The sequence below is a fragment of the Manis pentadactyla genome, chromosome 17, assembly GCF_030020395.1.
Source record: "Manis pentadactyla isolate mManPen7 chromosome 17, mManPen7.hap1, whole genome shotgun sequence".
Classification (NCBI taxonomy): domain Eukaryota; kingdom Metazoa; phylum Chordata; class Mammalia; order Pholidota; family Manidae; genus Manis; species Manis pentadactyla.
In genome coordinates, this window is record NC_080035.1 from 58,429,861 (window position 1) to 58,445,439 (window position 15,579).

A 15,579-nucleotide genomic window follows, 5' to 3' on the forward strand; every position below is an offset into this window, starting at 1 on the left:
TAATTGCTAGTTTGCTATATTCAATATATAAAATGCTGATTACAAAACCTTGATCTTTTTTTTCCTAAGGTCATTCATTATGAACTGTGCCTTCTCTTTTGTGCTTTTCATGATAGTTTATGGTTGCTGGTTGAGTTTCTTCCTATTTCTATAAACTCTTTGTTAGAGTTCATTGTTAATCATAAATGAAGTTTAATGGATCCAGTCCTATTTTTCTCTCTTCTGTCCTGAAACTTAATAGCAAATACCTCACCTCTGAGCTTCCAAGATGGAATTGCCTTACAACGGAGGTTTCCCATCCTGAAGCGTATCCCTCTCCCTAATGAGGCAGCAAATACGGGAGCTCAGGGAGGCTCCTGCTAGGTTAGAATGAATGTGGACTGCCAAGTCTTACCAGGCAAGTGTATATCCACATTCTAGTGTACTGGGTGGTTCGGAAGGGTGCTTCCAAAGAATAGGACCACATGAACAGCGAGTGCATGTGAGAGGCCATTTATGCCCCTTTATTTCTTCAGTAAATTATCAACTCAAATTTTCCAGACACACTTGACCTCCTTGGCTTTGCCTGGGTGGTGCCACCTAGGAAGGAGAGAAAAAGGATGGGTATAGGATCCTGAAGCTGCTCACTCGAGCAGTTTCAGACTTCACAGAAGACCTTTGCTTGCAGGCTGTGGCTCTCTGACTGCAGAGAGAGTGTGGCTCCGAAACAGCTGAAAGTGGATTCGTGTCGTGATTTCACATCAGTGGCTTCCTGTGCTTTAAATGAGTCATATTGAAGTAGTAGTTACTGTTTTATGTTGAAATGCTACTAGAGTATTTCCTTATATTTACTATTATACCCCAAGATAAGGTTTGTGAAAATTGTTAAAATGGGCATATTTATGTAGTATTTACACCTAAAAATCCTATTTTGGTGAAGATGGGGGCTTGCAATACTATTTTTTTTTACTCAACCTATGTAAAGTTTTTTCTGGAGTTAACTGTGATTAGGGCAGTATAAGTCTTTGACTGATGTAAGTTGTTCTAATTTTAGAAACTTTGTTAATTAAGACAAATACAAGATTTTAATTTAGCAGCATTCTTAATGTAAACCTGAAGAGATAATTTGAGAAATTGACTTAAAAAAATGATTTATTTAAGGACAACTATTGTGCCAGAAATGGACCCTGCAAGTGGAGTCATGTGCTCTTACTCCCCCCATAGTGCATTTCACTGCTTTTCATAAGACGTGCTGTAATAGAATAGATGGATGTAGAATTACTCATTTCTCTGCTTTCTTCCAAGCAGAACTTCTCAAAAGAATTACCAGTACTTGTTGCCTTCCCATTTTTCTTCATCTCTTCCTTGATCAGCCTCTTCTCCCCAGCTGTCCACTGAAGCTGCTCTTGTCCTGGTGATCAGTGACCACTGCTGCCGATGTCAGTGACTTCCCTCTTTCACCCCCCCACCCCGTCTGACACCACCTGTCTCTTCACACCGGCTTTGCCCAGGCTGCCCCAACCTTACATTCTCTCTGACTGCCATCTCGCCATTCACAGGGCATCTGGAGAGAATAGCAGGGGCTCCCGCTTCCCTCGCCCACCCTACCTTGTCCATCCATGCCCTGGTTGAAACATCATCACTGCCTGCACTGAATGTCCCAAATCCCATTGTTGCTCCCTTTTCTACAACCTGTTCTTTGCTTCAAGGCAGTGCTGGGACTCCTGAATTTGCTCTCTTCTTGTCCCACTTCTGTCCCCATCATCCATTCTCCAAATAGCATCAAGAGTTCTAAAAACAAACCAAGGTTTTTAATACATACAGGATCCAGAGTCATTAAACATAAAGCAGAAATCTGCAATCTCGTCCCTGCCTTAGGTACAACTCTTCAGGTAGGCTTCCTGTTGCCCCTAAAATAAAACCTACATTGTTTTACCTATTTTTGTCAGCCCCACTCATTACAGTCACTTCCCACTTGCTCTGTGATCCAGCTGAGCTGGCCACGTATTCCAGCTCAGGTACTGGTGTGTGCTCCTCTTCTGCCTTCAGACACTCTTCCTGTCCTCCTTTGGGTCACCTCACCTAGGTCATCGAGGCTCATTGAAATCTGTAATGGCCTCTTCAGAGCAGCTCTCCATAACCACCTTGTGCGCATCAGCTCTCCAGCTGACCCAGCGGTCACGCTCTATGCCTTTCTTCTGTTTTTTCTTCTTCGTATCATGTGTTGTTACCTGAAATTATTTTATCTACTAACTTGTCGTCCACCACTAGAATATATGTTCCCAGAGGGCAGGAAAGGGCCCTGTCCGCTTTGTCTTCACCTCTTAGAGCTTCACCTGGCACATCGCAGGGGCTCAATAAGTCTGCTGATTGAATGAAGAAAGAAGTTTCTCTTTTAGATTTGCTTAAGAAGAGGGTCTTTTTAAAAATTCTGTTACTTCCTCCCCTTCTCAGATACAAAATGAAAGCCCAGGAGACTTTTGTAATTAGTCAAGCAAAACTGAGAATCCTAAATGTGCTAAAATGAGAAAAGTGTGTTCTTATCTCCTTTATTTAAAAGGAGGTATTAGAAGTAGCAGTACTTTAAGTTTGGGAGAAAATTCCTTTGGCCACAGATTGGGATTTTTGATGTATTGTGGCCTTTAAAACCTGGATTACAATGCAGTATAATTCAACTGCAGCCCATGTTATGTGATATTCAGGTATTGAAGATGATTTTTAAAACCTGTAAAATTAAACATGTTCATCTAAGACACTTTGTACATTCATAGGATGTAATCCCTGTTCATTATTACCTAATACCTCTACCAACAAAGACTAAGAATGGCAGCAAAGATAAAGAAAAAGATTCAGAAAAAGAGAAAGACTTAAAAGAAGAGTTTACTGAAGCATTACGAGATCTTAAAATTCAGTGGATGACAAAGTAAGTTTTTAGTGAATTTTAATCATATTAAGTGTTTATTTTCCTAGTTACAATATTGTGTGTATACGCACAGGCTATATTCAGAAATGTTAACAGTGGATGGTAGGACTAAAGGTGCTTTTAACTTTTCTTGTAATTGTTTTTTTAATTCTCTTCTCTGATAAGAATTTTTCCAAATTTTAATCACTTAATTCTGATATGCTCTTGGAAGAGAATTTTATTGGAAGATATAAGGAAGAAAATAAAAATCACTTTTTTGCTCACCATCCAAATATAATCATTGTTGTCCTATTAATATTTATCTCTATACTTATCCATGTATCAATGTGACTGATCTTGTATTATGGCCTAGTTTTCCAGTTACTACTTGATGATGAGCATTTTGTGTGTTATTTAATAGTCATTTAAAATACCATTTTAAATGTATCCATAAGGTCCTTTGGGTGAAATATAACCTATTAAGTACTCTCTTTGGCACATTAATAGCTCTTCTTTACAATGCTTTGATGGACATTTTTATATAGATATCTTTTTTAACATTTGGTCTATCTTAAAAGTACAATTATTAAATCAGGAACACTAGTTTTAAAAAATCATCTTCACACGTTTTGCCAAATGGCTTTCTGGAGGGAATGTAGCAGTGGCTCCTCCCCGCAGCAGCGGATGTGAGAGCTCACTTTGTTCCCTGCGCCTGGGCCAGCAGGGCACCATGGTGGTAGAAGGGAAGCCTTGGTGCTGCAGGCACTGGAAGAAAAGGCCACTGTTGCCATCTTGAGTTGCATTTCTTTAGTTATTACTAAATTTGAGCTTTTTAAATTTTACCATTTGATTCTTTGTATAGCCTCTGTCAGTTGAACATGTTCTTCACTCATTTTTCTCTTGCAACATCAGATTCTTTTAACTTGGTAACATAAAAGATATTAACGCTTTGCTGTACTTGTCACAGATTTTTTACCCCAGCTTATTCTATGCCCTTTAGCTTGCTTTCTACATAGTAGAAATTTATTTCAATATAGTCAGATGAATTGCTTTTTCATTTGTGTTATGCCCTATTTCTTTTACCACTGACTTCCTGGGGCATCTTCATTAGCTGAGCATGTATGTGTGCTTGCTGTCATGTGGGCTTACAGAGAGCAGACGTCGTCATACTGGGAGGGTAACTCCCGAGGATTGAACCGGTAGGATGTCAGTCTACATTCAAACCTGCCTTTCCACTTAAAACTAGGTTGTATCTCCCCACCAAAAGTCACAGTCTTTAAAATGCCAGTCTCTTGTGACTGTAAGATAGCAGTTGGAAATGTAATGTAAATCCTTCCTAAGTGAAACAGCAGAGACTGACTTCTGCCATGACAGCATGAAGCCCCATGAAACTGCTCCCCAGAGAACTAGTGAAAATTCTTTTTTTAACAACAGCCTTTTAAAAACTCTGGAAGTGATCCTAAGGGCATATAGCAAATGAAGAAATATCTATTCAAAACTATCTATTAAAATTCAGTAAGAAAAGTGAGAATCTGTGATATTTGAGCCAAGACCGTTCCCTCCTTCCCCACTGCCAGCTTACTTTAGGCCAGTGCAGCCAACAACACAAGGCTCCCTGGCCCTCAGCTCCCAGTACCGGGACCTTCTGGGAGGAACAGGATGTCAGCGTGTTTCGTCCAGCTCCTCTGCTCTTGCTGAGGCTGAGTTCCAGGCACCTGCGGGCCCCCTCCTTGTGAAGTGGAGGTTATGCCTTTGTGCAGCCCAGCTGAGCACCCTGAGGCCTGAGCACCCCTGCTCCAGCTTGGGCAGTTAGTGGTTTCGTGCCAGACAAGGCCAGCCACAGAGACCTCAGGCTGCTGCCCGCCCCCAGGCCTCCCACCAGCATAAGTAGGAAGAATTGACATAGTTCTGTTCAACTTTCCCATTTGGAAGTTTAGAATGTCTTTTCATTCTTTCAGGACTTCAGATTTTCCATAAAAGTTAAAAAAATTTTTCTTACAGATTTAGATATCTCTAGGCCTTTCTTTCTTGCTATTTGTGAATGTATTTTTTTCTCCTTTTTATAAATTAGTTAATAGCTGGTATGTAGGAAAGCCATTGATGCTTATTTTTATCTGACCATCTTATTGAACTCTCAATTGAAATAATTTTCAAGTTTTTTTTTTTTTTTGGTTTTCTAGGTAATCCTTGTCAATAATTATACTCATATTTCAGATGATGATGCCCTACACTATTAGCTGGATCTTCACAGCAAGGAAAGACAGTTGTCTAAAAGAAATGAAATAATGAACGTTTCTCTCTTTCGTATATTCATAGGTTGGATTCTAGTGACATTTATAATGAATTGAAAGAAACGTATCCTGATTACCTTCCTCTGTATGTTGCACGACTTCATCAGTTGGATGCTGAAAAGGTTGGGCAAGTTCATTTTTCATAAGAGTATTTTATTTTTAATAGTAGATAAGGTTTGTATTTTGAATAAAGGTTGTAGCCTTATATTTGTCTTCTGCTCTAGCTGACTAAAACATTCCCTCAGATTAAATGTTCTCTTAAGTGATTTTCATTAAGCTAAGTACAGGACAAGATGAGGCCATTACCCATGAGTTCAGGATTCTTGCTCACATTTTTGATCACTGGGAGGATTAGTAGATAAGACACCCTAAATAAGGATTGCTTTTCTGACCTTAACCTAAAGAGCAAAGTACACATAAAAAACCCTAAAGAATCCACTCCAAAACTACTAGATGTAATATCTGAATTCAGTAAAATTGCAGGATACAAAATTAATACACAGAAATCTGTTGCATTCCTATATGCTAACGATGAACTAGCAGAAAAAGAAATCAGGAAAACAATTCCATTCACAATTGCATCAAAAAGAATAAAATACCTAGGAATAAACCTAACCACAGAAGTGAAAAACCTATACCCTGAAACTACAAGACACTCCTAAGAGAAATTAAAGAGGATACTAATAAATGGAAATACATCCCATGCTCTTGGGTAGGAGGAATTAATATTGTTAAAATGGCCATCCTGCCCAAAGCAATCTACAGATTCAATGCAATCCCTATCAAAATACCGACAGCATTCTTCAATGAACTGGAACAAATAGTTCTAAAATTCATATGGAACCACAAAAGACTCCGAATAGCCAAAGCAATCCTGAGAAGGAAGAATAAAGTGGGGGGGGATCTTGCTGCCCAACTTCAAGCTCTACTACAAAGCCACAGTAATCAAGACAATTTGGTACTGGCACAAGATCAGACCCATAGACCAATGGGACAGACTAGATACCCCTAATATAAACCTAACCATATATGGTCAATTAATATATGATAAAGGAGTTACGGATATACAATGGGGAAATGACAGCCTCTTCAACAGCTGGTGTTGGGAAAACTGGACAGCTACATGTAAGAGAATGAAACTGGATTACTGTCTAACTCCATACACAAAAGTAAACTAGAAATGGATCAAAGACCTGAATGTAAGTCATGAAACCATAAAACTCTTAGAAGAAAATATAGGCAAAACTCTCTTGACTATAAACATGAGCAACTTCTTCATGAACATATCTCCATGGGCAAGGGAAACAAAAGCAAAAATGAACAAGTGGGACTATATCAAACTAAAAAGCTTCTGTACAGCAAAGCACACCATCAGAACAAAAAGGCATCCTACAGTATGGGAGAATATATTCATAAATGACATATCTGATAAGGGGTTGACATTCAAAATGTGCAAAGAGCTCACGCACCTCAACAATCAAAAAGGAAATAACCCAATTAAAAAATGGGCAGAGGATCTGAACAGACACTTCTCCAAAGAAAAAATTCAGATGGCCAACAGGCACATGAAAAGATGCCCCCACATCACTAATCATCAGAGAAATGCAAATTAAAACCACAGTGAGGTATCACCTCACACCAGTTAGGATGGCCACCATCCAAAAGACAACAAATGTTGATGAGGATGTGGGGAAAGAGAACTACTACACTGCTGGTAGGAATGTAAATTAGTTCAACCTTTGTGGAAAGCAGTATGGAGATTCCTCAAAAACTAAAAATAGAAATCCCATTTGACCCAGGAATTCGACTCCTAGAAATTTACCCCAAGAATGTAGGATCCCAGTTTGAAAAAGACATATGCACCCCTATGTTTATCGCAGCACTATTTACAATAGCTAAGAAATGGAAGCAACCTAAGTGTCCATCAGTTAGATGAATGGATAAAGAAAATGTACATATACACAATGGAATATTATTCAACCATAAGAATAAAACATCCTACCATTTGCAACAACATGGATGGAGCTAGAGGGTATTATGCTCAGTGAAATAAGCCAGGCAGAGAAAGACAAGTATCAAATGATTTCACTCATCTATGGAGTATAAGAATAAAGCAAAAACTGAAGGAACAAAACAGCAGCAGACTCACAGAACCCAAGAATGGACTAATAGTTACCAAAGGAAAAGGGCCTGGGGAGGATGGATGGGAAGGAAGAGATAAGGGGAAAAGGTGGCATTACGATTAGCACACATAATGTAGCAGGGGGCACGGGGAAGGCAGTATAGCAGAGAAGACAAGTAGTGATTCTGTAGCATCTTACTATGCTGATGGACAGTGACTGTAATGGGGTATGTCATGGGGACTTGATAATGGGGGATTCTAGTAACCACAATGTTCATGTAAGTATATATTAATGTTACCAAAAATATATGTGTGTGTGTATAAAGATGAATAAAGTAATAAACAAACAAATGAATAAAGGAATAAAGGAACATACAGAAGGCAGTGGTCCTGGCCTGCTGGAAACCTAACACCTTCAGCAAAAGAAGAACTACTCTACATTGTTCTTAAGAACTGGCCATAGTTCCAGGCTGTCTTAACATGGAGCAACTCTCATTGATAATCATGGTAGTAGGAAAGTGGTAGCCATAACCAAATAAAAATTATCAAGGGTTTAGAGTAAACTAGAAGGTGTTCAAAGGAAACTGCTGAGACTAACAAGAGAGAAGCAAATTACTGAGAACTACATAAACACCATGGTGACCATAGCAAGACTGTTGGTTTTTGGCTTATTTACACTCACCTTCTGGTTTTTAATAATAAATAAGACTTGCTTTATCAGCTAGTGCGTTTTCACTACTGTTTTCATATTAATGCGGGACTGAATTGACAGTCAGTCACATTTCCAAAATCTTTTCCTAAGATACCCCGAAAAGGAGCTGCCTTTGTAGATAGCTCTTTACATTTTTATGAACTTTGTATCTTGTTTATTCTCACTGTTTTAACACCAAGGGGAAGGTAAATTAGGTCTTTTCCCATCTGAGCTCAGGTTTTCTAGAGAGACGAACAGTGGTAAAGATCCCACTGGGAGATGGTACAGAGGCCCCCAGGGTGCCCGTAGACTCCAGAGTCCCCTCTCACTTGAGGTGTAGCACATCGTTGAAATGTCAGAATGAAAATACTTTCGTATACGCACTGACACATCCATTTTTTTCTTACTTCATCTTTTTTTTCCTCCCCAGGAACGAATGAAAAGACTTAATGAAATCGTTGAAGCTGCAAATGCTGTTATTTCTCATATAGATCAGACGTCCCTAGCAGTTTATATTGCAATGAAGACTGACCCCAGGCCTGATGCAGCTACTATAAAAAAGTACCTAACCAGTAAATAATCTTTCTTGCATCTCATTTCTTAGTTACTTTTTAAAATTATTGACAATATTCTTCTTTTCTGATATTTGGTATATCCTTGTAATTAGAGTTACCAATATTTAAACACTCCATCCTCAGATACAATAATTATTTCCAGTGATTTAAGATTAAGCAAAAGAAAAGGAATTTGCTTTCTCTTCCAGTAGGTGCTGTCATGGTGAAGAGATGTGAGTGTGTGTGATCAAGCAGTTCAGGCACCTGCAGATTTGTGTGAACGAGACATACAGAGAAGGCAAACACATAACACCCTATAAAATTAATTTTTAAACTACGTATTAACCAGTAGCATGAAAAACCTCAAATTTAGTTTGTAATCCCTAGTAAAGAAAATCATAAGAAATAAAGTTAGGTTAAAACCATTATCTAGTAACTTCAGTTTTATGGGACTGGCTTTACATATTACTTTTGGGAGAAGGGCGGGGAGGGGACAGTTTGTAGTTTAATTTTAATAAACCTTAATGCCGTATGTAAAACAGGCTTAGCTCCGCTGGTGAGTGAGCGGCGTGCTTCCTTCCAGGTGAGAGTGGTTTCCACCTGTTGCTGCTCTGGTCCTGCAACTCTCACCTGCATCCTTCCGTGAACTCTTATGTCAACTCATAACTGTCCCGATACCAGTTTTTCCTCTGTCATTTCGGTTTGTTTTCAGCTGAGAGGGGCACTGACTTACAAGGGTGGAATATCTCCTTCTTTCAGAGTTGCTATAAGTGATAAACCAAAACTGTTCAGGCTGCCTGAAGGTACTGTAATTTCCCTTAAAGACTTCATCTGCTTAGTGAGAATACTTTTTCTTCCATGAAATACTTGATTGTAAATTGGTAGACTTCTTGGCATTACATTGTTTATACTGGTATGATATGTCTTATGCATTTTATAAGCACTGGTTTTCAAGTGGAGTAAAATTTATTCAGAATAGGATATTGGACACTGTTGGCCCCCTCTCACACTTTCCAAGGCATAATCTCAACTTGCCTTTATGTTGCTGTTGATAATAACAGTTCTGGAGAGTGTGGCCACCATTTATGAGGTGCCAATTATGTACAAGGGGTTATTTTGTGGTATTTTAAATACGTTTTAAGTTTAATCTTCTAAATAACATGCAAATTAGGGGCATTTTTACCCCATATTTATAGATGAGGAAACTGAAACTCAGTTTAAATGGCCCAAAGTGACAGTACTGGGGATGGAAAGCCAGCTTCAAACCAGACATATCCTGGGCCTGTGCCCTGACAGGTCTGGATAAGCAGCCCTTACATTCCTGCCCCCTTTTGAGAACATTCATTCGCCTTGCCTGTCCCACTCTTCATTGCCCTCCCTCCTGGCAGAGGTGAGGAGACTCCTTTCTCCGAGGCTGGCCTATCTGAACAATGAATCCTCTGCCGCACGCCCCACCGTGCTCGTAGGCCCCTACCCCATCATCAGGCATCTTCCCCTCGGCCTACGTCCCTGTTCAAACATCTGTGTCCTGTGCAGCCCCTGGCTTGCTGCAGGATCTGTCCCCACGGCACTGAGTGCCGGTCAGTGACACTCCTGCTGCAGGAGTAGTCTGACCTTGATAAGCAGCAGGAACCTAAGTGCCAGAAACAGTGGCCCTTGGAAGCTGCATTGGCCTTCCTGCAGCAACTGCCATTAGCTGCCCCTGTGCTTTCAGGCATCTGTTATTTCTTACAGTTTGTGGAAATAATACTTTTCAAATACAGGTGTGTGTAAAATAACATGTGGTGGCTCATTTTGAAATACCAGTAAAATACCAAGGCCTATTTGCCCCTGCTGTTATTTTGGCCTGTGTTTTCTGACTTTTACTGTCTACAGAGGAAACTCTTAGGTCCAGGTTAAAGTGAGCCACACATACAGGAGTAGTTGTGGTTTACAACCTTATTAATCCTTGTTTTCTGTTTTTATCTAAGATGCTGACTACAGTGGCTATCAAAAATAACAATAAGATAGGGTCCTGGCTTTAGATTATAGATGTAGAGACTTCCAAATACACTGACATAAAACTAGAGAGGAGCCATAAAACATTGTACAACTGCTGAGAGAAGCTAGTTTAAGTTTTTGGCAACATGGGATCTGTTTGTTCACCCTCATGGTTAAGGTATTTGCCCCAGGCGCTTCCTTGGTCAACCCAAAATGGGCTCAAACAAGCTGTGCTGAGTAGAGGACCTTGTCCTGGCCCAAGATAACCTTGCTCTCAGGAAGAGATGCTCCCAGGAAATACTTCTTGTTTCTTGTAGATATTTTCCATTGGCAGCAGTTGCTAAGCCCTGGTTTCTCATTTCTGTGCAAAACTGCTTTCATTTAGGTCACTTCTCTGTCAGGAAGCATAAGATAGCCATTTTGCAATCTTAAGTAGTAATTTTTGTAGGCAATCTAATACCAAGTTTTACTTAAATTTAAACTGCAATTAACTTACTTAAGTAATTAAAGTATCTGAAGTTGCTTCCTAAAGTGTATCTTTTACCTTGATTGGTACCTGACTAGATAAGGAAGTTTACTGAGCAAACTCTCTATGTAAAGCATCTCTGAGAAGGGATGTAAGAAATGAACAAGACACTCTGTACTCCTAGAAAATGTTCAGTCCAATGCAGAAGATGAAATTGCTGGAAAGGGTGTGACTGAGAGTCATAATAAATATCTTAAATTGTGAAACCTTTTAAGATGGAAAGTTGACTTTCCTCTGAGTGGGGAAAGTCTTGTGGATTAATGCAGTACTTAATCTGAGCAGGTCAGTCCAAATCAGAAGAGGGTAGGGAGGGATATTTCAGGTATGTGGAATTGAGGTTGTTGGACCAGAGAATGCCAAACCAGAAGGGGTCTTACAAGTAGTTTCATCTAGGCCTGGAAGTACAGCACACCTATGTCACCCCAGCCTGCTTTGTGAGTTCCACATCCTTTCAGCCCTTCTTGGGCAGCTGGGACCAGTCAGTCATGACTGCCATGGATGAGAGGTCTGCCTTGCCAACCCAGTTCTATTCCAAGGCCACCCTTCTCCACAAAATGGGAACAGTCATTGTGCCTGACCCCTAGGGCTGCTTACCAGGACAGTGCACATGGTGCCTGGCCACTATGGAGGGTCGGGGGTAGGGGCTTAATAAATGAGAAGCTATGTAAATGCCCCACAGCTTGTAAATCCTTTTGTTCTTAAGGCCAAAATAAGGAAGCACTCTCCAACACTAACAGAAAAAGAGTGTGAAATTCATTCTTTTAAGCTTTGAAATTCTGTGCTGATAAACTCTTTAGGCACCTTTTAGGCAGTATTTCCTCTACGTTGCTGTGTGTATTAAGGTGGAGAACTTAGTTGTCAAGTTGTTTGGGTTTTTTAAATTTTCTTCTCATTTTAAGTATCTTTTTGCTAATTATTGTTGACTTTATAGTCCCAGCAGATTTCTTATGTTGCACATTTCACTCTGGGTCCTTCAGAGTCCTTCTTACTGTTAGGCAGTTTGTTCATCCTTATCTGAGTGCCTCATAGTCATTTTCTCAGCACTTTTCATCCTCATTGTCTTCACACATATCTGAGTTGGACAAAATGCCTCAAGCAAGCATTCAGGAGACCGCCACTGTCCCCTGGAGTGTGGGTTGTTGTCATTGCATTCAGTGATGATTTACTGAGTGTCTGTTCTGTGCCAGGCATTGTTCTGGGCACGTGGAATTCAGCAGAAGAAAACAAAGATGCCTGTCCTGGAACGTAGTGATTAAGAGCAGGGATTCCAGAACCAGACTAAACAGCTTAGGATCCTGGATCTGCCCCTTCCTAGCGTAAGACCTTGAGTAAATCACTTAATCTCATTGCGCCTCAGTTTCCTCCTGCATAAAATGGGGGTCATTAATAGTGTCTTACTCATAGAATTGTTTTGAGTATAAATGAAATAATATGTTAAAACGCTAAACATTTGCTGGTACATTCAGGGTAAGCATTGTATTTGTTTATACATGAAGGTTCATGTCTGGAAGAGCCTCTGTAGATCTGTACACAGACCAATATGTAATAATTCTTATTTATAAGAAATCTAAGCACTTAAAGGTATTGTTCTGATTAAGAATTATTTAGCTGGCAGACTTTGGAATTGAGCAGTCTTTCAACTCTTGCTTATGGCATTCTGTTTCAACCAAGTGCCGCTATCCCAACTCATTTAATGTACGTGTAATAATAGTGGCTCATTTGATGTTTATTAACAGTAAGGAATCATGTTCAGTGTATAGTATAAATATGTATATACATGGCTATACATTATTTCTGCATTTCAAAAAAGAATGCATGAGTTTACTTTCAGACAAGGCTGTACTTTCAAAGAAATTTTACTGATCTGTGAAATGTTTTCTGATTTGGTGTACAGTGATATGGACAAACAAAAATCTACCCTCGTGGATGCGCTTTGTAGGAAAGGGTGCGCCCTGGCTGACCATCTTCTTCACACAGAAGATGAGGATGGGGCCATTTCAAGTGACATAGGAGGCCGGGAGGAGGAAGGAGAAAGCTCCCTGGATTCTCTGACAGAAACTTTCTGGGAAACTACAAAATGGACGGATCTTTTTGACAATAAGGTAGCCTTTCTGCTTCTTGTTTTGGCACCGTTCTTGATGGCTACTTCCCAAATCTCTCTTATCGCCCCTTGCCTGCTGTTTGCTGTTTGCTGTTTGCCGGTTGGCTGACCAAAAGGACTCAATGGAGTAAGGCGAGGACAGGCTCTGAAGAAGACGTGTGTTTAACAAGACTTCAGTTGTCATTACCTATTTAAAAACCATTGTACCATTATGTTCTCTGTCTGCAGAGTAGCCGCTTAGCCATGCTAATTTGGAAAACAGTTTGAAAATGTATGGAGTAATCTTTTGGTTAAACCAGTTATGTATGAAGTTAAAATTAAGAATGCCTTCTAGAAATTGTCTTCTTGCATTCCCACATCTATTTCTGTGCTAATTGGTCAGGGATGGACATGGGAGTATTCTGGTCAGTTTAGACAGTATTTTTCTCAAAGCTCTTTAACGTTTAAATAATTACCATCTTGATTTCTAGATAATCAGTTTCAAAACCCAGTTCAGAAAAAGTAACTTGGATGAACTTTTCAGATTTGGGTTATAAAAATATTTTAAATCCCTTTTAGCTCTCTACTCTAATTTTTATAGTAGAGATTATTGAACTGCAAGTTTATGTCAGTCCCCCTTTCTCGACATAGGGCTCGAAATCAGTGGAATTCTTCTTACCCAGCACAAACCATTGTTTCTTTACTAGTATACAGAGGCTTGTTTTCTATACTAAGGATGGTCATGTATAGTAGAGACCTGAAAGCAGGTTCCCCTTTAAGTACAGGAACGCATATCCAGCCAAGGTGTGCCTTTATACTCGGGGGACCAAAGAAGTCGGAATTGCACCAGTGGTTAATTTGGATCTGAACTCAGACCCCAGGAGTTTGAATCTTGCCCCTGCCACATTTATCTGTGTGACCTCTGGCCAGTTAGTGAATTCTGAAGCCTCGGCTTCTTATCTATTGAATGAGGGAGGTAACACCACCAGCCCACAGGCTTTTATGAATGAGATTAAGTACATGGAAGGGCCTGCAGTAACACAATAATGATCGTATGTCCACTATGGCCAAACACTGCTTGCTGCTGGGAAAAGATAGTAAGAACCTGGTCCAAGAGCAAGTCAGTAAACACTTGAACACCACTGTTAGAAAGTATTCTATTTTTGCCATAGCACTACTGTGTTAGGGGCTGTGTATGATTTTGCCCGTCTGTTTACTATGCTCAGAGCAACAATTATTGAACACTGCTTGGCTTGAAAATACAAATAAATGTGATAGGATTCCTTTCTTTGAAGACATTCTCCACATTGTAAAAGTGGAGACCAAAAATATAAATAAATCATTATGAATGTATTTGACAGATGCAATAATTAAAGGTACAAAACCTTGTGCTAAAGAAAGTACCTGAGTGTAAGAACATGTTTATATAATCCGGTAATTTTTTTTTTAACTTCTATCCTCTTACAGTTTTGGTAATTAATAATGACTGCAGCCTTATACTTCTCTCCTAATTTGTATTTGTGTAATCATTTACTTTAGCTCTGTTTTCTTTTGCATAAAGCATTGTTTGGTATGGATTCCAATAGCTAGTAATTTAGCATAATAATTTACTTCCTCAAAATAAATTATCTGTCCTGTGGTGTACCCAGCTCTTTGAGGACATTAATTGTTCTTTTAAGAAGTTTTAAGTTTGCTGATGTAACGTGTTCATTTTAACAACTACACTTCTGTTAAAGCCTTAATCATTTCATTATAAAGCTATCTACTTTAAAGTGTACATATTTCATTGATAAGCTTTATCTTGTTTTATATTATAGGTTTTAACATTTGCATACAAGCATGCATTAGTACACAAAATGTATGGGAGAGGCCTTAAATTTGCAACTAAACTTGTGGAAGAAAAACCAACAAAAGAAAACTGGAAAAATTGTATTCAAGTAAGTGGTACTTAAATTGTCACTGTTAAGTGTCACTTCATTATTTCATAGTGACAAGATAGCTAAAAAAGCCTTAATCATAGTGATATATCAATACTGACTTTACCATGACCAATTATTACTCTAATTAACATAATATAGACTGTAAACTAAATGTATGAGAGATGGTCAATAAACTATTCAAATTTTTATAACTTTTTATTAAATTAAAAAAATGGTTTTTAACACCCCTGTCTGGAAAACCTGTATTTAGCCTGAAATGTTTTCAGTATAGGCAAAATGCATTAGGAATTTTTATACAGTTAGAAGACATAGTTTTCCTTTATGAAAGAAACAAATAATTGCTTTCAAATATATGGTAGCTTAATTCTAAAATGGTTGAACTTTTAGAGTTTACATTTGATTTATTCTTCACTTGAATTAATAGGCCATTTTGTTATTTTCCCATATAATCATATTCAGAGAAATTATATAGTTGGGTTTTCTGTACAAGTGAATTATCAAGTATAAAAACTTA

General features: G+C 38.9%; 1 protein-coding gene across 6 annotated transcripts in view; it reads left to right on the forward strand.

The window, feature by feature from the left end:
- TPP2 (tripeptidyl peptidase 2) overlaps positions 1–15,579 on the forward strand; it is a 75,843-nt gene that overhangs the window by 58,050 nt on the left and 2,214 nt on the right. For 3 of the 6 annotated variants that reach the window (XM_057494597.1, XM_057494598.1, XM_057494599.1), the window contains 6 exons: positions 2,751–2,902; positions 5,198–5,294; positions 8,416–8,546; positions 12,233–12,361; positions 12,940–13,147; positions 14,943–15,062. In XM_057494597.1, the coding sequence (XP_057350580.1) occupies positions 2,751–2,902; positions 5,198–5,294; positions 8,416–8,546; positions 12,233–12,361; positions 12,940–13,147; positions 14,943–15,062 (837 nt within the window). Of the gene's footprint in view, positions 1–2,750; positions 2,903–5,197; positions 5,295–8,415; positions 8,558–12,232; positions 12,362–12,939; positions 13,148–14,942; positions 15,063–15,579 lie in introns of all 6 variants that reach the window. The other 3 variants (XM_036893594.2, XM_036893595.2, XR_005026426.2) reach the window with 2 other exon arrangements.